The sequence below is a fragment of the Oryctolagus cuniculus genome, chromosome 3 (assembly GCF_051225735.1).
Source record: "Oryctolagus cuniculus isolate XC-2025 breed Fujian yellow rabbit chromosome 3, ASM5122573v1, whole genome shotgun sequence".
Taxonomy (NCBI): domain Eukaryota; kingdom Metazoa; phylum Chordata; class Mammalia; order Lagomorpha; family Leporidae; genus Oryctolagus; species Oryctolagus cuniculus.
The window spans coordinates 145,173,587-145,197,635 of NC_142869.1; the positions used below are offsets into that span (position 1 = coordinate 145,173,587).

General features: G+C 37.6%; 1 protein-coding gene and 1 long non-coding RNA gene across 18 annotated transcripts in view; one reads left to right on the forward strand and one right to left on the reverse strand.

Annotated features, from left to right (window-relative positions):
• CD36 (CD36 molecule (CD36 blood group)) overlaps nucleotides 1-21,318 on the forward strand; it is a 233,588-nt gene extending 212,270 nt beyond the window's left edge. For 10 of the 17 annotated variants that reach the window (XM_089328507.1, XM_070071236.2, XM_089328509.1 and 7 more), the window contains 11 exons: nucleotides 5,038-5,185; nucleotides 5,903-6,082; nucleotides 7,176-7,267; nucleotides 9,864-9,910; nucleotides 12,520-12,589; nucleotides 13,872-14,059; nucleotides 15,361-15,479; nucleotides 16,772-16,845; nucleotides 17,329-17,383; nucleotides 18,219-18,383; nucleotides 20,419-21,318. In XM_089328507.1, the coding sequence (XP_089184633.1) occupies nucleotides 5,038-5,185; nucleotides 5,903-6,082; nucleotides 7,176-7,267; nucleotides 9,864-9,910; nucleotides 12,520-12,589; nucleotides 13,872-14,059; nucleotides 15,361-15,479; nucleotides 16,772-16,845; nucleotides 17,329-17,383; nucleotides 18,219-18,383 (1,138 nt within the window). In that variant the 3' untranslated portion in view covers nucleotides 20,419-21,318. Of the gene's footprint in view, nucleotides 1-5,037; nucleotides 5,186-5,902; nucleotides 6,083-7,175; nucleotides 7,268-9,863; nucleotides 9,911-12,519; nucleotides 12,590-13,871; nucleotides 14,060-15,360; nucleotides 15,480-16,771; nucleotides 16,846-17,328; nucleotides 17,384-18,218; nucleotides 18,384-20,396 lie in introns of all 17 variants that reach the window. The other 7 variants (XM_070071240.2, XM_089328510.1, XM_070071238.2 and 4 more) reach the window with 1 other exon arrangement.
• LOC149127545 (uncharacterized) lies at nucleotides 12,497-20,419 on the reverse strand. Its single transcript, XR_016230993.1, has 3 exons — nucleotides 19,589-20,419; nucleotides 13,323-13,382; nucleotides 12,497-12,635 (listed from the first exon to the last, which is right to left on the reverse strand). It is a non-coding gene; the product is annotated as an uncharacterized LOC149127545 (long non-coding RNA).
• Nucleotides 21,319-24,049: the final 2,731 nt, after the last annotated feature.

Below are 24,049 nucleotides of genomic sequence, written 5' to 3' on the forward strand. Positions count from 1 at the left end.
ATATTAGCAAATTCCTACATAACTATTTGATTGTAAAAGAATATTATAGGCACAATATGATATACACTTGTGAGAACCTGGAATTCATATGTCATAATGGAAATATAAGCATAATTTTTTAAAAAGTGGCATCAGTGAAGTGAGTATGAAGAAATAGTTACTAGAATTCAGATCATGTCATGTATTTTGTGTGTTTGGGTTAAGCTGCTCCATGTGACGCTGGCATCCCATATAGGCGCTGGTTTGAGTCCTGGCTGCTCCACTTCCAATCCAGCTCCCTGCAAATGGCCTGGGAAAGCAGCAGAAAATAGCTGAAGTAATTGGGCCCCTGTCCCAACTTGAGAGACCCCCCTATGAAGCTCCTGGCTTCAGGCTGGCCCAGCCCCAGACATTGCAGCCATTTGGGGAGTGAACCAGCAGATAGAAGATTTCTGCATGTGTATGTGTGTGTGTGTTTCTCCCTCTCTTCATAACTCTTTCAAATAAATAAAAAATAAATCAACTTTTTTGAAAAAAAGAATAATTTTGTGATAACAGGAAGCATAAACATAATGCTGATCCTTGTTCTCCTCTCATGGGTGGCATCTCATGTGCATGTTATTCTTAAAGCCTTAACCTATCTCTCTAGGGGATAAATGGGGAAGGGGTTGTATATTCTTGACCTGCTTGGAGAAATGACAGAGGGTGAGCTGGAGAAGAGGAGTTGAGTTTGCTGCAAAATGCCCTAAGTAATAAATCCCCCATATGGAATCATGTTCAAGGGATTCTTGCTCAACTTGAGGTTATTTTGTGTCATGATGTTACCAAAATGAAGTCTTTTCAGTTTGCCTAGACATCTTAAGTAATGGAAGAATGGTGAGTTTGCTCTTAGGAAAAAGGTGGTAATTTGAGGGTTTCCTGTGTGTTGAGGAAAACATGCTCCCCCATAAATGAGACCCTGAATTCTATGGAAATGAAAAGCATGGGAGACATTTCTCCTCCATCAGAACCAAGGGTTTATTGACCAATGGCTCTTAGGGTGACTTTGATGAAGTTTTGATAGACAAAACATGACAGTGGTCTAAGCAAGCAATTGCCTGGATCAAAATATTTTAGTTTTCTCTGCAGGAATTTTTAAGAATTTATCCATAGTGTGTTCCACTTCCTTTTAAGATTTGTTGGAAAGACAGAATTACAGAGAGTGGTAGAAATGGGGGGGAGGGGGAGAAAGAGAGAGAGAGAGAGAGAGAGAGAGAGAGAGAGAGAGATATCATCCATCTGCTAGTTCACTTCCCAAATGGCCATGATGGTCAAAGCTGAGCCGATCCAAATTCAGGAGCCAGGAGTTTCTTCCGGGTCTCCCGCATGGGTGCAGGGGCCCAAGTACCTGATCAATTTTCCACTGCTTTCCTAGGCACACTAGCAGGCAGCTGGATCAGAAGTGGAGCAGACAGGACTCAAAAGTGTATACATGTGGGATGGTGGTCCTGCAGGCGGGGCTTTAACCCACTGTGCCACAGTGCCAGCCCCAGATGTTCCACTTTGTCTTTAGAGGACAGCAGCACATCGTAGGCCATCTGTAGCAGGGTCATCCTCTCTGAATTACCCAGCTGTATCTTGGCATCAATCTGTTTTTCAAGGCTGAGTGGAGAAGAGGATTCTTCCCATGATTGAACTTTGACCCTTTCCACTCTGCAGATACAGTGGGGAACTTCTTGCGTCAGGGTCAGCTTTCCCTATCTCCACTGCCCCTTGCTCTCTTGTATCTTCATTCACCATCAGTGACGCTATGTTATCTTGGTTCTGCAGATATTCTAAATAGTACCTACAATCATTGTACCCCAAACTCCTACTTTCCAGGTGGCTTCTTTAGTTTCTTGCTGTCCACCAGCCCCTCCTTAAAGACATTCTTAAAACCATTCCTACATTTCATTATTTTCCTCATGTTTGCTGATAAAGCAGAGATCAATGTTAACTAAAGGAATTACTAATGGAAAACCCATCTTTTCAAAGTCTGTTGAAATGCACTTTCAGACTTGCATTGACTGCGTAGATCCAGATTTAATAAGAAAAATAGACCTTTACAGATCCACTTGTACAAAAACAAAACTGCACCCTCAAAGAATGGACAGTAGGTTAAGATCTTGTTAGTGGAGTAAAGAAAGCCAGAATTTAGATATTTGAATATTTCTGTTTGATCCCAAGAACGCATGGAATTTTGATGAAATGTAACAGAATAGAGTTGGATCAGTTATGTAATATTTCTTATCACTTATCTAACCCTTGTGTATTATTCAAACACTAAACTTTAAATCTGTATGGTATTAAATTACCTATTAGATATTTGCTTTTCAGATTAAAAAGTAGAAGAAAAAAAATCCCACAATCTACTCAAGAAGTTCCTAAAACTGATTTTTGTTGATTTTCAAGTCTAATGAATTATATCTGCATTCTAAGAAGAAATAAAAAAATGAATATTTATTTATGTATTTGAAAGGCAAAGTTAGAGAGGAGGAGAGACAGATTTTCCATCTTCTGGTTCACTCCCAAATGGCCATGAGGACTGGGGCTGGTCTAGGTTGGAGCCAGGAGTTTCTTCTGGGTCTCCCACATGCGTGCAGGGGCCCACAGAATTGGACCATCATCTGCTGCTTTCCCAGGTGCACCTAAAGGGAGCTGGATTGGACATGAAGCAGCCAGGACACAAACTAGCCACCATATGGGATAATAGTGCTAAAGGCCTTGGCCTTAACTCACTGATCCACAGTGCTGGCCCCTGGACTGAAATCTTAAGTTTATTCCAATACCCACCATCTCTGTAGATTTTAATTCCTTCAGAATATTCTTAGATCCAACAGGTATCATTTATAATTACCTTTGCCTTTGCAGAATAGGAAAGAAAGCAATCTGGGAAAATGTAGGACAGAGTCCTTATTTTGACCTTACAAAGTAACACTTTGCAAAATTTCCAATATTTTAAAATAAAACACTGACAATGTTCTCAATTAGAAAGTGGATTCTAAAGGCTCAACTCCTTTTTAAGGATTTTCTCTGAGGGAGTGTCATCTGCTGGTAGAATGCTGTAAGTACAACTTTAAGTGAGCTCAAGAAACTATTGTTTCAATTTCACATATACATATAACTGATCCTAAAATTTAAGTAGCTTATCTTGCATGATATTATTCCAGTTTTAAAATACAATTACTTGAGAGGAAAGATAGGGTAATTGGCCATCCTGAATATTGCTTCAGATTTTTATTTTGTCTGTAGCTACCTTATTCTGGGGAGAAAAAATATTAAAGCATTGGTGAAATTTTATCAGAAATAAAATACTCACCTAGAGGATTTTGAATCCTCTTTTGAAAAATGTGACCATCAGTGATGGCACTGTGGCATGGTAGGTTAAGCCTCTACCTGCTGTATTGACATTCCACATGGGTGCCTGTTCAAGTCCCAGCTGCTCCACTTCCAGTTATCTCCCTGTTGATGGCCTGGGAAAGCAGTGGAAGGGAGCCCAAGTGGTTGGGCCCATTTACTCACGTGGGAGACCTAGAAGAAACTCCTGGCTCCTGGCTTTGGATCAGCCTAGCTCCAGCCATTGTGGTCATTTGAGGAGTGAACCATTGGATGGAAGATTCTCTCTGTCTCTCCCTCTCTTTCTAACTCTGCCTATCAAATAAATAAATTCTTAAAATCTTGTGACCATCAATCAGTTTATTCCACAAGAAATCGCTGTGTGTCAGGCTCAGTGTTTGGAAGCATAAAACACTAATCCTCTGTGCTCTAGGGGGATTTATAGTTAATGAAGGATGGTTTGCCTTAAATTCTAGTTGCTTTGTTCAGTTTTTTTTTATTTTTTTTATTTTTTTATTTTTTGACAGGCAGAGTGGATAGTGAGAGACAGAGACAGAGAGAAAGGTCTTCCTTTGCTGTTGGTTCATCCTCCAATGGCCGCTGCGGCCAGTGCGCTGGGGCCGGCGCACCGTGCTGATCCGATGGCAGGAGCCAGGTACTTCTCCTGGTCTCCCATGGGGTGCAGGACCCAAGGACTTGGGCCATCCTCCACTGCACTCCCGGGCCACAGCAGAGAGCTGGCCTGAAAGAGGGGCAACCGGGACAGAATCCGGGGCCCCAACCGGGACTAGAAACCAGTGTGCCGGCGCTGCAAGGCGGAGGATTAGCCTAGTGAGCCGCCGTGCCGGCTTTTTTTTTTTTTTGCTTTGTTCAGTCTTTACCTTAGTTATCTACTTACCTCATGTAACACATAGTCAAATATTTGACAGTGCAGTGACTACCTCATTTCCTCTCACTGAATATTTTATACTTGCAAAATATTTTCTCCATAATAATCACCCTTCACTCCATTCCTCAAAAGCAGTTGTTACTTTGCGGATGTTAAAACCAGGAGCTTAGCACTAGTAAGTATTCAGTATATGAGAGAGGGGTGGAGTTAGTCTGTGACCCTTAAAAATGGAAATTTTATGATCTCTAGTTCTCATTAAAGTGCTGAAAATAATGGAGAAATCTAGTGCCGAGGAGGTTATACTCTGAGAGTTCTAATATAAGAAAATGTTCTCACTGTTCCCCTGTTTAAGCTTCTCTACTATCTTCCTTGCCCTCAGGATCATTTTAATGTATGAGATCTTGCTTGTATCATTATCTCTATAATCCAGCCACACTAAAACATTTGCATCTCCCCAGATATATCATGTAATTTCTTATTTATACAGGTGACTTTCTGCCCTTCTTTACCTAACTACTGTTTGGTATTTGGACCACCTATATAGAATTGCTACCAATATATGCACCACCACCCCACCAAGCTGACATTTCTGTCTGCTGTGTGCTTTCCCATGGCCTTTGTGAAAACTCCCAGTTTGCAAGTTCGAGACTCCTTCTGGATAGCTTACTAGGTCCAAGTAGTGGCTAATTTATCATTTTCACCCCACTGTGTAGCATAATTGCTGGCATTTTCTATGCTCAAATATTTGTCGAGAAAATTAACATCCACAGGAGAAAAATGTGGTTTTCTTGTCACTTCGCTTCTGTGTTTTTCAGAGTTCGTTATCTGGCCAAAGAAAATGTGACCCAGGACCCTGAGGACCACACGGTTTCCTTTGTGCAGCCCAATGGAGCTATCTTTGAACCTTCCCTGTCTGTTGGAACCGAGAATGACACATTCACAGTTCTCAATTTGGCTGTCGCAGTGAGTAGGCAAACAGAACCATTGTTATTTGAGAAATAAACCACCATAATTAAGCTCATCACTAGAATTATCAATAGATTTTATGTGCCATTTTAAGAAATGTGTATTTTTACTTGAAAGGCAAAAACAAAAAAGGAAAGAGAGAGAGAGACCAAGCCCATCCACTTGGTCAGTCCCCAAATGACTTCAACAACTGGGGTTGGGCCAAGTGAAACCAAGAACCCCAAATTCAATTTGGGTCTCCCGCATGGGTCCTAGGGACACAACCATTCAAGCCACCATTGTTGACTCCAGGGACGCGCAAAGCCAATACTCAAACATAGGCACTTTCATATGTCATCATCACTACACCAAGCACCCACTTCTACTTGCCACTTTTAAAAAAATGTGTTCTTGGGATATTTTCAAGAGTTAGGGTCACTTAGAAAAATGGCAAAATCATAATCAGCTGGGTTAGAATATGGTTTAAAGTATACTGCTAAAAATCCTAGTGCTAAACTTGAGATGTCTACTTCCATGCCTGGCATTGAGGCAGAAAAAATGTAATATTATAGAGATTAGACAAAAACTTTCAGTCTTAGGAGCATTTGGCAATACTATTAAGGGTATCTTTTTTTTTTTAAAGTTTGTATTAAGCTCAACTATAGTACTTAATCCTTTTATGTTAAGATCTGATACTGTATTGATATATCTTAATAGTGAATTTCTTTTTTGTAGGCTGCACCTCATATCTATCAAAATACATTTGTTCAAGTGTTACTCAATTCACTCATCAAAAAGTCAAAATCTTCTATGTTCCAAACCAGAACTTTAAAAGAATTACTATGGGGCTATAAAGATCCATTCTTGAGTTTGGTTCCATACCCTATTACCACCACAGTGGGTGTGTTTTATCCTGTAAGTACCAAATATGAATAAAAATATTGTTATCTTTCAGCTGGATGAAAGCAATGTCTTAGTCAAGGCATCCTTTGTAATTTAGTGTGTTAGTCTATTGTTGATCTGGAAATACATACCATATATATATATATATATATATATATATATATATTAAGTCTTCATCACACATACATTCAGCTTTCCTAGTGGGAAAATTTTAAAAAATTTATGCTAATGTCATCAAGTTTCCACTCTTTTATAAATGTACAAGTGGTCCAAACATACCTTGTAAGTCTGCAAATCATTGAAAACTATTTTTATTTTGTTTTTCCTTCTTACAAAATCAAGTTCAATACTATATTTCTATTTGCCCAATGTATTCTGTCATTTCTCCTTCTCCAGACCTCTTACAAAATTTTAAACATTTAAGTAAAATGTTAGCCTAAATTTATGCAGTCAGAAGGCCTTTTTTTGATGGGACTGTGATTCAGACCTTCCAGTAGTACCGAATGCTGTGAAAATGGCATTTTGAAGATTATGTAAAATAGTTTCATTAGGTTTTATATATGTACATATTAGTTATATTCTCAAATTCTTTGTTTTACTTTAGATAGTGGTTAGGATTGTAACGTTCCATATCAGTCAATTATGAATATAGAAAGCCATAAGGAATCAGATTCAGTTATTATAACTCAACTACTCGTAACTCTTTACCATGGCTAATTCTGTTTTTAATTTTAGTACTTCTTACTTAAGGTCATAACATTTAAAGTAATTCTAGAAATGTATCACTGCTCTCATAGGTTTTATTCAATCTTCTCAATATAATAGGAGTGGTGACTGGCTGAATTATGACAGTTCTAGAGTTTGAGTTATGTCAATTGGTGATGTTTAGTTTATTTTGGCTCTAGGACTTATTTCTTGACATATTTTACATTAGTACTCTTATTTTAAAGGCAAATAACTAAAAAAGTTATTGCATGTATTCAGAGTCATATAAATGAATGTGCATAACCAGTGTTTGAGGCATATGAAAAGGAATTATATATTTCATAATGGGAAAATATGGCTTGTTCCAGAAGTAATTTTTTTCTTGTACATGTCTTTTCAGTACAACAATACTGTAGATGGAGTTTATAAAGTTTTCAATGGAAAAGATAATATAAGCAAAGTTGCCATAATTGACACTTACAAAGGTAAAAGGTGAGTATCTGAGTGAAGCATGCATGCGTATTCCTAGGGCACTGGCTGGCAGGAATGTTGTTTGCTTAACAGTTGCTAAGGTGCAGGCACCAAGCTATGGAACAGACCTGGCTACACCACTCTGGACTGGCCTTTCTGCCAGGCATCAACACTTTAGCTGTGCCCACAGGCACATTCACACCTATGCATAGTTAGTGAATATCAGCCCTTGTCAGGGTTTGCTTACCTGTTTGCACAGGCTCTGTCATATAAAGAAATTGAAAGGGGCTACTTTCATCTCTACCACAGATCCAGCATTACAGTGTACTCAGACAATTGGAGAATTACATATAGAGTCAAATAAAATCAACCCTTCAACTGATAGTCTAGTAGGTACAAAAATTTTATACTTTGTAAAATTATACATATTAAATAAAAATTGTATGCTGTAGTAATACAGCCTAAATGTGCCTTTAAAGATAGAAGTTTGGCCGGTGCTGTGGCTCAATAGGCTAATCCTCCACCTGCGGCGCCGGCACACCGGGTTCTAGTCTCAGTCAGGGCGCCGGATTCTGTCCCGGTTGCTCCTCTTCCAGTCCAGCTCTCTGCTGTGGCCCGGGAGTGCAGTGGAGGATGGCCCAGGTGCTTGGGCCCTGCACCCGCATGGGAAACCAGGAGAAGCACCTGGCTCCTGGCTTACGATCAGCGCGGTGTGCCAGCTGCAGTGGCCATTGGAGGATGAACCAACGGCAAAGGAAGACCTTTCTCTCTGTCTCTCACTGTCCACTCTGGCTGTCAAAAAAAAAAAAAAAAAAAAAAAAACAGAAGTTTAATAGATCTATGCACATTCCTGAATTTTCTGTTGCTACCTCAGCTTTCTTCACCTTTACCATGCAAAAATGAAATTATTACTTCAAGTACAATTCTAAAATGTATGTATTGAGTGGGGGAATACTTTACTTTTGAAGTAGTAAAAGAGCATATTAGCTCTGTAAAGCCATTATTTCCTTTCTTTCCTAACTCCTAAAAGTTCAGCTGAAGGATTCATAATTTATCATAGCATTTCTATGAACTTTTTGAAGACCACTCCTATTTTTTAAAAAGCTCTTATTTGACAGGTGGAGTTACAGATAGTGAGAGAGAGACAGAAGGGTCTTCCTTCCGTTGGTTCACCCCCAAAATGGCCGCTACGGCCGGCGCGCTGCGCCTATCCAAATCCAGGAGCCAGGAGCCTCCTCCTGGTCTCCCATGCGGGTGCAGGGCCAAGCACTTGGGCCATCCTCCACTGTTATCCCAGGCCACAGCAGAGAGCTGGACTGGAAGAGGAGCAACCGGGACTAGAACCGGTGCCCATATGGGATGCTGGCACTGCAGGTGGAGGATTAACCTAGTGCGCCGGCCCAGACCACTCCTATTTTTAAAACTGTGCATGATTGTCAACAATCTTTGACCAACATCAACTCATTGCTTTTCCCCCCAACTTTTCATAGTATCCTCCATAGAAAGACCCTTAACGAAAATCAGAGGCGAAAGCCTCTTCTTCCCGTTAAAGTTCATACCGGTGTTATAGATCAGTTATGCAATAAAGTGATGAAACCTGACAAAGATAGAATGTTTCCACTAATATCCATAATGACTGCCTCCAACCGATTGCTTATCTAATAATGGTACACTGCAGTTAAATATTTACTAATGTACCTTTATGTCCAAAGAGTTCATAGTCACGTTTGTAGAAAAGTCTATTGGAGGAATACAAACATTTCTAAGCACTCAGGGGAAATCACATCCATGTTTGCATTTTGAGGAACAGTGAGCTCTTCACCCCATTTTAGTGTTGTCGAGAGGGAGATGGGAGAGTTGCTAAGTGCTTCTAATGAGAATAAGAGCTAGACTGAGGTAGATTTAACTCATGGCCAGACTGAACCTGAGAAACAGCTTATTCTGTTTAAAAATGTAGCCACAGAATGTGTGGCTGTCTCATTGGATGCTATATTGCCAATGAGGAAAACTAAGGAGACCATTACTACTGTTTATGTCACCTGCAGAAATTTAGACCTCATTTAGACACTAACAGATAAACGAATAGATGCTGTCCTACTTTGATGTCAGTGCATTCAAGAGTTAAAAGGGTGAAAAGTCGAAACTGAGTATTCATGTGTTTCAAATTCCATTGATCAAAACATTTTCCTCACTCCTCTCTTCTGCCTTATACTGAGTGAGCTCATTCAGAGCCTAGTACATTCCTCCCCTTTGATTTGAACAGTCAGAATTATACCAAGTAATTAATTTCTCCCACTGGAATAAACAATTCCCCCTAAGCAAAATCCAAGTTTCTGATAAGTGTTTCTCAATTTTCTTCTTTCAAAACTATGTTTGAAGTTATCTTTAGTGAACTAACAATTTGGCAGTTTCTATTTTATTATCTGGCCACTTAAAAGCATCAGACTTTTAATTTATTGCAATACTTGAATGGGTCAAACAGAACATTTCTTGAATTTAGTACTTGTCACATCAAATCTTCATTAAGTTCAGAAAAGTACTGAGTCAATAGAAAGTGTAATATGAGAAAGGTACGCTTGGAAAATATTTGTTCATTGTTCTTGTTTTTATCCCTAAGGAATCTCTCCTATTGGCCAAGTTATTGTGACATGATTAATGGCACAGGTAAGAATATTTGTTTTGGGTTTTATTCCTGATAAATCCACCACACCCACTGTATAAATATATACCTTCAACCTTTGGGTATGTGGATATATATTTATCCATTTTTATATTTTGTACAACATAATTCAAGGTCTCTGTTTTAATAAAGGTTTAGTAAATTTCTGTTAAATATGATGAGATTTCTGAAGATTAACCACAGAGGAAATAGACCTTACTGTATTACTAAGGAACCATTTGCTTTGCGAAAACTTAATGATCTGCCACCCTGGGGACAGATGTGGTTAAAAAATGAAGCTTAGATTCAGATCATTTATAAGTCCTACACAGGTAGCAATATAGAATTAAAATGTAAAAGAACCCAAAATGATCATAAAAGGAAAAACATAATTCTCAGTGAGATTTGAAGCTGATATATAATGCATAAATTTGCAAGAGTATCTATTTGGGAAAAAAATGGCCAAAATGGGACAGAAAATTGATGTCCACTAACCATGAAAAAAAGGTAGGTTTAAAAAAAACCCTTAAATAGAATTGAGGGGGAACCAAGAAAGAACTATAAACTAAGTATAGGTAAATCTGACTTATTATTTAAGAAAAAAGCAAAGTATACATGTGCCTGTTTAAGAGTTTGGATTTTAAAAAGCGATGAGAATCCAAATCCATGGGGTTATAATATTGGAGGTGAATTACTGAGAAGCAGAACATGGTCTTGACAAAGTGTGTGATAGAATGCCCCATAAGAAAACAAAATAATAAAGATGATGGAAGTTACATAGAAATAAGCACAGAGAACGTTTACTCAGGTATGAGATTTAAATGCGTTTTGTCATCACTGGGTTATAGGGAGAAAAATACAGCAAAAACACTGCTGGATTTTCTTTGTAGGGTTTGATCCATGGGAGTAGGTGAAGAAATTCCTATTTAATTAAAATGACTCATATACAGAGACTAGAATATTTTATAGATTTAGGGAAAAAGATATTAAGTAATTCTCTGAGAAACAAAGTTGAAGGCAGACTTAACAAAAGCAACTAGAGGATTCATTAATGACAGTGTGATTTCATTATTTCAAAGTACATCTTTTGCTTTCTTCAGTAAGTATAAAAAGACATCAAGTGAAAATAGTAATTTATATTCAGATTCTTTCTTCCCAAAAAGTCCAGCTCAAATTTATCATGTGGTCACTACCTATGGTAATTGTTGGTTATAATTATGATATAACCTTCAATAGTATTTCAGGTAATGCATTTTAATGGTTTCCAATATGTTTTACATACACTGGTATGGTATTGGGAAGACAAATGTAGGCAATGTCCCTACAGGGACTTTATGGAGAATGTATGCTAGACTTTGATATCTAATTCTGTTTATGCTTGGATCCAGCAGTGATCATATGAACACTGTGATCTTATAAGTGAAAGATAAAAAGGTCACAAGGTTGAAACACTTGATAAGAATAGAATCTGGAATAAATAGTTGAAGGATGGGTGCTACCATTTTAAATAGATACCTGCAGTGGTGGCTCATGTTGATGATATTCATCGGCCCAACCCATGGAGTTACCCAGTTCTTTCTTTGTATATCCCATGTATATTGTGGATCGTACCATAGTGTGAATTCAATGCAATCCATGACTCTTTAGATTTTATGGTTTTCAAAGAAGATTTCTGTTTAGCTGGAAAGCTTTAAAAAATTATTTAAAAACATTCATTAGCCATTAAGACAGAGAATGAATCAATTAAAAATAAGGGCAATGTGGACATAACAAAAGTTCTAAATGAACTTCATGAAAGTGGCACTGTGCTGATGGGAGAGAAAAAAATTTCAAAAAACAAACATCAGATTTTACCCTTTTTTAAAGAGATTTTTATTTATACCAATGAGGTGAATAATAGGAAGCTTTTTTGTTAAATATGTAGCTACATGACTACTTGGTACTTGATATAAAGATATTATAAATTGAATACACTATGAGTCTGCTGTATAGCCTTGGCATCTCATGACAAGAGCCTTGAGTGATTACTGGCATCATAAATAAGAGTGTCAATTGTTAAATCAACAACAGGAGTCACTGTGCACCTGCTGCCCATGTAGAATCTCTGTCCTTAATGTGTTGTACTATGTAAATTAATGGTAAAACTAGTACTCAAACAGTGCTTTACACTTTGTGTGTCTGTGTGGGTGCAAACTGTTGAAGTCTTTACTTTATATACAAAGATCAATTTAGTATATATTAAGATAATTGAAAATGAATCTTGATGAAGAGTGGGATGGAAGTAGGAGATGGGAGGGAGGTTATGGGGGAAAAAGCCACAATAATCCCAAAGTTGTACTTCAGAAATTTTATTTAATAAATAAAAGTTGAAAAACAATTGAATACACTAGATTTTGAGAATGTTAAGCATGTCAACATGTAGTAAATATCTTTAATGTATTGAGTTTAATAAAATATGCCTGTTTCATTTATTCTATTTTTCTTTGTGACTGCTAGGTAAGTATAAAACTACATAGGTTGTTTGTATGATGTTTATATTGACCATACTAGAATGCAAATTTTAGATTTTTCTAGACACAGATAATCACTTGCCACTGACTTGATTTCCCCACAGATGCAGCTTCATTTCCACCTTTTGTTGAGAAGTCTCGAGTGCTGCAGTTCTTTTCCTCTGATATTTGTAGGTAAGATAAAGATACCAATGTATTTCTAGGAGTCAGACTTCTCTCCCTGAAAGGAAAAAATACAGACCAAGAAACTTTTCTTGATTTCCTAAGAACAAATGCAACAATTGTATTAATTCTTTGCAACATCCTTCGACATCCTTAAACTTTCTTATAATGTAGATAATTTTGTATGATTTCTAGCTAAGAGAGACATTAAACTGTTAGTATATGTAACAACAAATCTAAAAGGACCCACTCAGTTTTTTATATTTCTATTCATTTGAAAAGCATAGGGATCTCCTATTCACTGCTTCATGCCACAAGTGCCTGTAATAACCAGAGCTAGCTCAGGCTGAAACCAGCAGTGGAGAACTCAATGTGGGTCTCTCACAGAGGGAGCTAACATCCAATTACTTGAGCCTTCAAGTAGCAGTGTTGCCTCCAAGAGTGTGCATTAGCAGGAAGCTGCAATCAGTATTAGAGCTGGAACTTGAACCCAGATGCTCTAATATGAGAGGTCAATGTCCTAAGTGGTATCTTGACCACTGTGCCAAATGCCCACCCACCCGATCTTTGTAAAGATATTCATAGATGATGATCATGCAACTGTCACAGAACTGTGCTATTAATTAACATGCTCTACTGCTGTTAGAACATCTTTTCAAATTGCTGGGTCCCAACAGATACCACACAGATTAGAGCCCACACCCTGTCACTAAACACTGCATGTTTGTGGGCAAGCATTCCATACCTCTGGATCTTTTCCTTATCTTCAAAAATTGAAGAGCAGAGATCCTCCCAATAGAATTATCTGGGGATTAGAATGAAGTGTTGCTCTTAGCACAGTGGCTAGGTTCATAGTAGACAGTTGGCAAATGATGGAGGTGTGTAGTGTGTGTGTGTATGTAGATCTATCATCTAAAGTGCCACCCTTACACCCCAGTAAGTGAATGGCCTTTCTCTCTGTGGTTAAGTTTTGAAAGACAGACATTTTGTTACTTCATTTAATCTAAGCATAAGTCAAATATCAACATTTAACCAGTGGAGGAAATTATGAGAATTTCTTTGATATAAATATTTGACCATTCACAAGCAAAACTTGTCCTTAGAATCATTTGCAAAACCAAGAATAGTTCATACATAAAGTTCTGATTGTATTAAAATTTCAGATGAATTTTTTTGTAATTTCCATCAAGAATAAAGTCAATAAAATCTTAAAAAAAACCCTTAAAAATCAGAAAAAAAATCTTCAGAATTTAGTTGAGTCTTAGCAATGAAGCTCCTTTCTGTGTCTATTCAGGTCAATCTACGCTGTGTTTGGATCTGAAATCAACCTGAAAGGAATCCCTGTGTATAGATTTGTTCTTCCCGCCAAGGCTTTTGCATCTCCAGTTCAAAATCCAGACAACCATTGCTTCTGCACAGAAACCATTATCTCAAATAATTGTACCTCCTATGGTGTGCTAGACATCGGCAAGTGTAAAGAAGGTGAGTACATACTCTCAATGTCATGGTCTATGATGTAGTCTACAGTACTCTTTTTTCTATTTATATGAAAAGCATGAAATCTGTATACCTTAAACAGATTTAGGAACACAGTGATTCTTCCTCTATCCTCCTACCCTTCTTATTTCCTTCTCTTCATTTTTTACAATAATCTACTTTCAGTTTACTATATATTCATAAGATTAACCCTACACTAAGCAAAGAATTCAACAAATAGTAAGAAGAGAAAAAGACTATTCCTTAACAGAGACAAGGGCTGTAAACAATCATTGAATCTCAGTACTCTTTAAAAGGGAATCTTTACCCAGATTTCCTTTCTACCACAAATATGAAATAATGGTTTGTGACAGGATTATTGGTATTGCTTGGGGTTCCTGGTTGGTGTTTGTGTTTCATAGCTTAGTTATGAATATATAAAACTATACCTTTGCTATCTTATGCAGCTTTCAGGTTTAGGGTCAAAAGAAGACAATTCTTGGTATACTTTGAGCATCCCAAGTTTCCCATTTACCATTGCTCTGCTTTTCTTAGAGCAAAAATATATTTATCTTTTTTTCTGTCTCTAAAACAAGAACGGACAAACACAAAATTTGGAATCTGTCTTATCTTCATAGTAGACTGGCTGCATATTAGAAAAAAAGAACTGGGGCCAGCGCCGTGGCTCACTTGGTTAATCTTCCACCTGCTGCACCAGGTTCTAGTCTCAATTGCTCCTCTTCCAGTCCAGCTCTCTGCTGTGGCCCAGGAGGGCAGTGGAGGATGGCCCCAGTACTTGGGCCCTGCACCCACATGGGAGACCAGGAGAAGCACCTGGCTCCTGGCTTCGGATCGGCGCAGCGCCGGCAATAGTGGCCATTTTTGGGGGTGAACCAACAGACAACGGAAGGAAGACCTTTCTGTCTGTCTCTTTCTGTCTATAACTCTACCTGTCAAATAAATAAATTAAAAAAGAACTAATTCTCAGTCCATCTACATATTACTGCCTGGTCTGTGACTTTTTACAATTGAAGCTTTGCATTCAGCAGCTAGACTTCACCTGGACTGTTGAAAATGAGCAACTAAGGAATGAACGACTGGAATCACCTGAATGCTTCATGGGATAATGTAGAATTTTAAATTTCATGTTTGTATTATGGCATCCTGAGGTTATAACTCTCCCCTACATTTACCCTCTAATCAGTGCTCAAAATCTTTAAACAGCTTTTATTTTCAAGGAACTATTTCTGATAAGTAAAATGAGGAAAACAATTGGTTCTCCACTGACTCCTAAAAATTGTTTTCAGGAAGACCTGTGTATATTTCACTGCCTCATTTTCTACATGCAAGTCCTGATGTTTCAGAACCTATTGAAGGACTGAATCCAAATGAAGAAGAACACAGGACATTTCTGGATGTTGAACCTGTAAGCAAATATGTCATTGATCTAATTTGGTTAAGACTCTTTAAAAATGAAATTGGGTTACACATTTGATTGAGTAGCGGGGATGCTGATGTTGGAGCTCCTGGGTTCCGGTTCCAGCTCAGGCCCCTGCCACCCACATCAAAGTCCTGGTATGAGTTCTCAGTTCTGAGCTTCAGCCCTGGTCCTTGTGCACAGTTGGGGAGCAAATCAACAAACGGAAACTTTGCCAGATAAATTTTAGAAATGCATTTGAAAGAAAGAGCCTCCCCATTTATACTTATAACAATTTTAATAAATTACTGAAACTTAGTAAAATTCTATTGATTTCTTCTCATTGTACTTATGAAATATCAAGAAAGTTCAATTACAGTGTCAGCATATAGAATCTACTAAGGCTTTTTTTTTTATAATCCATAGGTCAGGAATACCAACAATGATTCTAATTGACCTAAAGCACTTTTGTTTAAATTAATATTTTATGAGCATAGTTGTGAATTCTGGATACAATCTAATACACTTTTCAAGAAAAATGTATACAAATTGGTGCATCATGGTAGTTTTTAGCCTAAAGTTATTTTAATATTATAGTTTCAAAAACTAAACATGACCTAAATGTCTAGAATTTCATTTCAATAATGATGGCATTATAATTAAAGTTATGATACTTACATATTCTCACTGAATATAAAGTCACCCTTTTGTATCTATGAGTTCTGTGAATTGCAATCTGCAGATTGAAAATTGTTGAAGACATGTTATCTGCACTGAGCATGTACAGATTTAACAGTTTAACATTGGTTTCCATAGCTTTTACATGACATTAGGTGTTATAAGTAACCTAGATGTGTTTTGAGTATAGAGAAGGTATGTGTAGGTTTTATGTTAATGCTAAATAACTTACACACATACAGATATCTTGTACCCATGGGGATTCCAAAACTAATCTGGAGGAATGATTGTGTATTTGACTTTGCATTGTTCAAGAATTAACTCTGAGCTGTTACAGTCTGTTGCTATTATTGATTTCTCCCAAAACACTTGGATAAATATCACAAATATGACCAAAACCTTCATATTAGGTTGAGCAAAGTTATTATATGTGTGTACACATGTATATGTATGCGAATATACATAAATATATGTACTTAATAAGTCCAATTTTATGTAAGCTTCAAGTAGTACTGTTTCACTTTAAGTTCTTCTAGGGAACCCTTCTATCACAATAATAAAATTTGGATATTATAAAAAATGTTTTTAACGGACTGGTAATTATTTGTTTGCTCTCTTTTTAGATAACTGGATTCACTTTACAGTTTGCAAAGCGGCTACAAGTCAACATATTAGTTAAGCCAGCAAAAAAAATTGAGTGAGTCTTTTTAACAAGGTTATCTTTATATAATGTGTAGCATTTTCTTTAAGAATGTAAGTTCAGCCAGGAAAGTCAGTGGAAAGACTGCCAAATGTCAACTTCTCTTTTGCTTCATGTCATTAAGCAGTCATTGTTAAATGCTTATGATACCTTACACCTGTATTTTTGAATAGTATCTAGTTTTTATTGAAATGATTTTAATTGGACCATGTGATGGTTGCTGTCTTTTTGCTAGATATTTGATTATTTATATGACAATTTTTTGTAGAACTTGCTAAAAGCAACAAGGTGTCCTTGGAAAAAGTAAAAATTTTGATTTATCAATCTGAGAAACAGCTGTATTGAGTTAAAGAACACATTACAGAAAAAAATCAAGGTGCTTAACCCATATGCAAGAGCAACTAATTTCTGCCCGTTTATAGTAGGAGTTACTAAAATGTCTCAGATATGAATATATAAAGTTATCAATGTGTTTTACAGAGCATTAAAGAATTTGAAGAAGAACTACATTGTGCCTATACTTTGGCTTAATGAGGTTAGTATTTTAATGTATGAGTCACAAATGTATGTCATATTTACAGTCGTATCTGCATGTATTGCCTGGGTGGCCCAGTTTACACATAATTGACTCTATTTGGGAGAACAACAAAAATATATATATGGTTCCACGTTTCCTTTGAGGAGAGGCAAAGCATTTTAAGATTGTCTTCCAAATGCCTCTACTGAATACTATTTCTTGTCATAGTGCTTATCTTGGAAGAAAGCTTGCTTAAAAATAAATCAAGTCTCACTATTACACTACCCACAAAGGCCAGGTTCGAGTAGGCACACACAGTCTGTCCTAGTGCATGACAAGCTGCTTTTAGTGTGAACTGCTGAGTTGGTTCGTCATAGAGTTCAGAAATGCACTGCATAAGCTGTTAGAACATGTGCAATGGTTGACCCACGCTTTTCCCGTTGGCCCTGGGAAATAACCAATGGAATCCTGTGAAATAGTTCATAGAAACAGTCTTGAAATGAGCCCTGTTACAATTGCTAGACAGCAAGTTTACAGAGAAGTGGATTATGAGGGTACTTCAAAAAAACTTGTGGGAAAAGCAATTAAAAGATATTAGTGCACAAATGTTTAAAGCCATGCGTAGTGTTCTTACAGTATGCATTTTCCACAAATTTTATGCGCTCTCCTTATATTTCCCTCTGAAATACTTTGACATACAAAGGGTATCCCAGCTAAGGTCAGGACAAAGACAGCAACTTCTCTTATGTAGATGGCTAACCTCTGTACAAGTGCTAGAAGACAGGAATGATACATAATTGAAAAGTTCGAGTATTATCAATGCCAGTGATGCTATTTATTAATTTGATTGCAGACTGGTACCATTGGTGATGAGAAAGCAGAAATGTTCAGAAAACAAGTGACTGGAAAAATAAACCTCCTTGGCCTGGTAGAAATCATCTTACTCAGTGTTGGTGTGGTGATGTTTGTGGCTTTTATGATTTCATACTGTGCATGCAGAACAAAGACAGTAAAATAAGTAAGTATATACCAAAGTATATGCTTGTTCTTATCAAAGATGGATTATACATTAGACATGTGCAAAAATATTTATGGCTTAATCAACTGTTGTTTTTAAACATATCCTTCAATTTTTAAGGCTTACAATGTAAGTTACGATACAAAGTAAGACTGGGTAACTAAGTAGAGCCTGCGACTATCAGGCAGATCACTTAAATTACATCTTTCATTCAGGGAGGAATGTGGACAGTTGTTTATTGTGACCATTATAAAGTTAATACAATATAGCTTCTGTCCAAACTAACTTGTCCTGTTCTCACTTATTTGTGGCTATTTTTTCAAATCACAAATATATGATGTAATATAGCATCGACCAAAAAACATATACATAAAGTCAAAACAATAGATATTTAATTTCTACCTTTCACTTATACATTTTATTTTCTCAAAATAAGAAACTGAAATAGCTGGCTAGCATTGTGGCATAGCTGGTTAAGTTGTTGCCCAGGGTGCCAGCATCAGCTTCTTGATAATGCACCTGGAAAAGCAGAAAATGGCCCAAATACTGCACCCTTAGGAAGACCCACATGAAGTTCCTGGCTTCAGCTTGACCCAGGTTGGAGCCACTGTAGCCATTTGGGGATTGAACTAATGGATGGAAAATCTCCCCCTGTCTGTAACTCTGCCTTTCAAATACATAAATCTTAAAGTAAAAGACCAGAGAACAAGACAAAAATATACTACTTAGAAAAACCACCGAATTGAAATTGTAAAATTAGCATATTAATATAAAATATAACCTTTGCTCCATGTAGACACACTGATTCTGCATTGTACAAATCCAAGGAATGCATCCTAGATGTTTATAAGAGAGGAAAATGGGAGGTATAGGTTTATTAAGCTACTCAGTTTAGAGGAAAGACTACATAAATGGGGATAATATTTAAGAAATTTAGCACTGCTCTAGAAGGGAATCAGGTCCTTGTGTCTTATCTAGAAGTTTCTTTGTTCTCCCTGTATATGAACAGGAAAGAATACTCAACTTTACCATCCCCAAGTGGAAGGCTGCATTTATGAGGCCTTTCAGAGTGGTTTTCCATTTCCCTCATGGTTTACCCCAGCTCTCCCTTCCCAAACCACATCATTTCTGCTTACAATCTATTTGGACATGATATAATATAAATGTTAGGTTAGCATTTTGAATATAAGAAAATAATTCATTACCTGTAATGTCTTCCATTAGTCCAGTAGGAAACAGGAATATTCATATGATCATTTTTAGGATTTATAATTTATGTAATTGAAAAGATCATCCACTGAAACGCCAAAAAATAAATACAACCTGTTCAAGGGGGAAAGTATACTTTTCAAAAGGAAGTATAGTTTTATGTAATGTTAATGCAGAATGCTAATGGAAAAATTATATATTTCATCATTGCCTAATGATATCTGAGTATGATTCCATAGGTGCCCAAGTATCTTTGTCAAAAAAGTATACATTTAAGTGGTATGAATTAAACTGGATGCTTTTATGAAAACTTCCTATTTATAATTAAAAGTAATTTCTTTCTGTATTACTTGATTTACTAGATTTAAAAGAAGTACAAACAATGTAGATTTCCTTCAACAATCCTCATTTTTTTAATATTCTAAAACATGTGTCTTTGGAAAGATGTATGAACTATTCAAAAAAGTGAGGAGATGAATACACAGGAGGGATGAGAGTAGAAGATGTTAAATGTGAAGTGTGCTTTCACTCCAATCACAGGCACTAAGCCAGCAGTCCCATGAAAGCTCTAGTTGAGATGGAAATGGCCCAAATGGCGGAAGACATTTGTCCAGCTCAGACTTAGTTAGCTACCATTCCTTTTCTGGGCTGCTTTTGAGAGCTCTGATGTGACTTGCTTTGTTGAAGTCCATCAGAGAACTTCTCTTGTCAGCTTAGGATACTGGGCAGAATAGAAAGTGTGGTATTTAGATATACATAAATTGAGTATTACCTTTTACTGTCACATGCATTACTGATCAATAGTAACCTTTCTTCTACTTGACAGGAAGCAAAAGAGTCCACTTTCATACACCAATGATGTCAAGATCTTGGTAACATCGACCTACAAAGTGAGGATTCAATATGCTTTATTTTTACAAAACATGTTATCTTTTAGTTGAAGGGTGGCACTCTCCTCTGTAGCACATCTGCAAAGGATTAAAATATCAGTGAAATCCATACCTTGAACAAAAACCAGCACATGTAAAAATCATTTATGCAACTGAATTGATGATTTCAGTCTCTACAGACCTCACTCCAGCATGACCACTGTTGGTATTTGGATCTGGTTCTCTAATTGGTTCACGGGTGGTAAACTCCACAGCAAAGTTCTCAGCGTAGCCTGGGCTCTGAGGCCCCGTCATCCTCATCAAGCAGAAAACACCTTCTTGGAGCGTCCCTGTTCAGTTGCAACAGGTCACAGAACTGTCAGTTTATTGAGCAACACATATTTTGAGAGACATTTAAAAAGGGAAAATAGATGATTGGCTAATGGGCCATTTATTAGACATTACCTGCCTTTCTTTACGGAGTCATGCATGGAGCAACAGCAAGCATCTTAACCCTTTTCTTTTTAATAATGGCTTATGTTGTCTTTGCCACTGATCATGTCAATTGATGTCCTCTCTAGCACACATCAGCTCTTCTTATTTTAAGGACTTTGTCATTTTCCACGTTCTGGATCTCTTCTGGATATCGGAGATGCGGGCCTCCCTGCTCAGTTCCAACTTAGGCCTGGCAACCTCAGCATGTGTCTGGGTATTAAGATAAATGATAAAGGAATTTCTGCACAAGAGATTTCAGGGAGTAGAATTTGCATTAATTAGTTATGTCTTGTAATATTTCTTGCATTTATACTCATCTCAGAAAGATTGTTTTCAACCATTAAAATGTGTTCGCCCTTAAATTCCTGTACTTTGGTTATTATTGTGTCCCATAGTGTTTACCTTAATTCTCTGTCTGAAGCTATCCTTATTTCTTTGAATTAAAATTTGGCTACTTGTTCTTCAAAATAATTTGTTAAAATTGACAGGAAGAAGACAAGACATTTGGTTTCATCCATTACAGCAGCAGGATTTGAGTTCAAGACTGTGAGGGGGACACATTGAGTGATCCTGCCTTTCTCAGCTTGGAGAAGTTCACTTACTGTGGAAGTATGAGTCCCCAAAATCTCCAAGATAGAAAGGGCAGATGGATTAGATGCTGCCTTGTGCTTTACACACAGAGGAATACAGAATAAAGCCATAGTAACCAGCCTGCTTGGATACTAAAGAATAACTTGTCCTCCTGATGCCAGTTACCAGGGCAAAGGTTGAACATTCCTACTGAAAACTCCTAGTAAGATATCACCTTTTTGGAAGGATAATGGATGTAAAGCATGTTGATAAATGGTTTCCTTTTTAAATTGGAAGGAACATCACTCTAAAGATACTGGTAAGATGAGACCCTTCATGTCCTCCCCTGGTAGTTAAATATCCACTTTTTATTAAGATATTTGTGAACACATCAATTTAACAAATACAAAGGAAATTTATTAAATGCATGGGATATGTAGTTGCAACTTTTATATATATGTGAGGTGGATTGTGACTTATATCTTCAGTTGTTTAAATGCAAATGTATTCTCATCTTTGTCAAATCTTATAAAATGGGTATAAGAGGTAAGAAAATCCATATATTTATATATGAGAATATTAAAATATTCAGTAGGAAACAATTCTTGAGAGAATGAATGATATTTTTATACAAAATAGGGGGGAAGGTTGGGAAAAAAACAGAGCAAGATGGCAGAACAGACTCCAGTGATCATTCCCCTGCATTTGAACAACTATCTTCACATGAAAATACCTTGACAAGAATGAGGGAAACCTGATGAGAGGCCACCTCATAATAAAAGACACATTGAAGGGCTCCAAGATGGCAGACTAATGACAGGACAGTCTGATTTAATCTAGCAAGACTAATATTAAAAAGGAGAGAAAATACACTCAGGGTAAAGCTTCAGGGAAACTGCAATGGAAGATCCTGAGAAAGCAGTAGAAATAGTCCTTACCCATGCTGTAAGGGCAGACACAACACAAAAGACCCCTCAGCTTGGATGGGGGGGGGTGAAGGTGCCCACTCTAGCAAACTAGGTGAGAGCAGACTGCATGGGCCCATGGTGATGCTGATACAGTTGGAGGGAGAGATTAGTGAATAGCACCCTTTAGGGTTCCACCTGGATTCCCCAGAGGTGGGGGTGTGGGTGGCATGCCTCTCTCCCTTTCCCCCTCTCTGCTACAACAGACCTGTAGCCAGTGGTGGGAGGACTGGCACCATTTTTGGACATAGGCAGATAGCAGCCACCCCAGCTCCTGTTCATGCACCCAGCAATTACTGGGGTCACCCTCCATCAGTTGGTGAGGGCAACCACAGCAATTCAGGAGAAACCAAAGGAGAAGGTCTCCACCATGCCAGTTGCACACACCCCATTGATGGGATGCGAGGGAGAGCCACCCTTACAGAAGAGAAGTGCCCACCCAGAGGACTCTCCTATGCACCCAGTACAATTGTGAAGTGAACAACTTTTCTCTCAGAAAGAACCTGTGTTCCCCACTGATATCAAATCTGGTTAGGAGTACCAGACTCAATCCAGCAGACTGGAACACTCAGATAGTGGCTGTGAAGGCACCTTAGTTTTCTTGCAGACAGGACTGGCTAGTAGGGTGGGATGGCTCCACTGGCACTCCATGACCCCAAGAACCCTGGTATCTGAGGCTGAAAATACTGTGACTGCATAAGAGGCAGCAGAGGGTGACTAGGTTCAAGGCAAGCACAGAGTGCTTCTCCACACACTCAGAGCTCCTCACTTGCCTAGAGCAGCTCATAGCAGAGGGAACTATACTCACAGGAAAGATTCCATAGATCATATGTGCAGTTCATACATGGGTGTGGTGAGAGCTAAGCACTAGGACCAACACCTGTGCATTCCTCAGCTGGGAGAACGGCTGGCTGCACCAAAAGTGGAAAGAACAGTGTATCATTGAAGAAATCAAGAGAAATAAAGTTTCTGGAAACAAATGAAGATGACAATACCTCATCTCAAAGCTTATGGGATACAGCAAAAGCAGTGTTAAGAGGTAGTTTATAGCAATTAGTGCCTACATCAAGAAACTGGAAAGTCACCAAATAAATGATCTGTTACTGCATCTCAAGGACCTAAAAACACAAACCAAACTCCAAATTAGTAGGAGGAAAGAAAATTCAATAAAAACATTGAAACAAAATATAAAAGATGAAATGAAGAGCTGTTTTTTTAAAGAAAATACATATCATTGACCCAGATTAAAAAGTAGGGATAAGACCCAAATCAATAAAATCAGAGATGAAAACGGGTATCACAGATACCATAGGAAAAAAATAATCAGGAATTATTACAAAGAACTGTATTCCAACAAATCAGGAGTGAATAGATTCCTAGACACATAAAACCTACCTTAATTGAATCATGAACACACAAAGCACCTAAACAGATCAATAACCAAGACAGAGATTGTTAGAAGGGTCTTTATTATAGACTCAAAGAAAAGCCCAGGTCACAACAGCTTCACTACCAAATTTACCAGAAATTTAAGAAGAACTAATCCCAATTCTTCTAA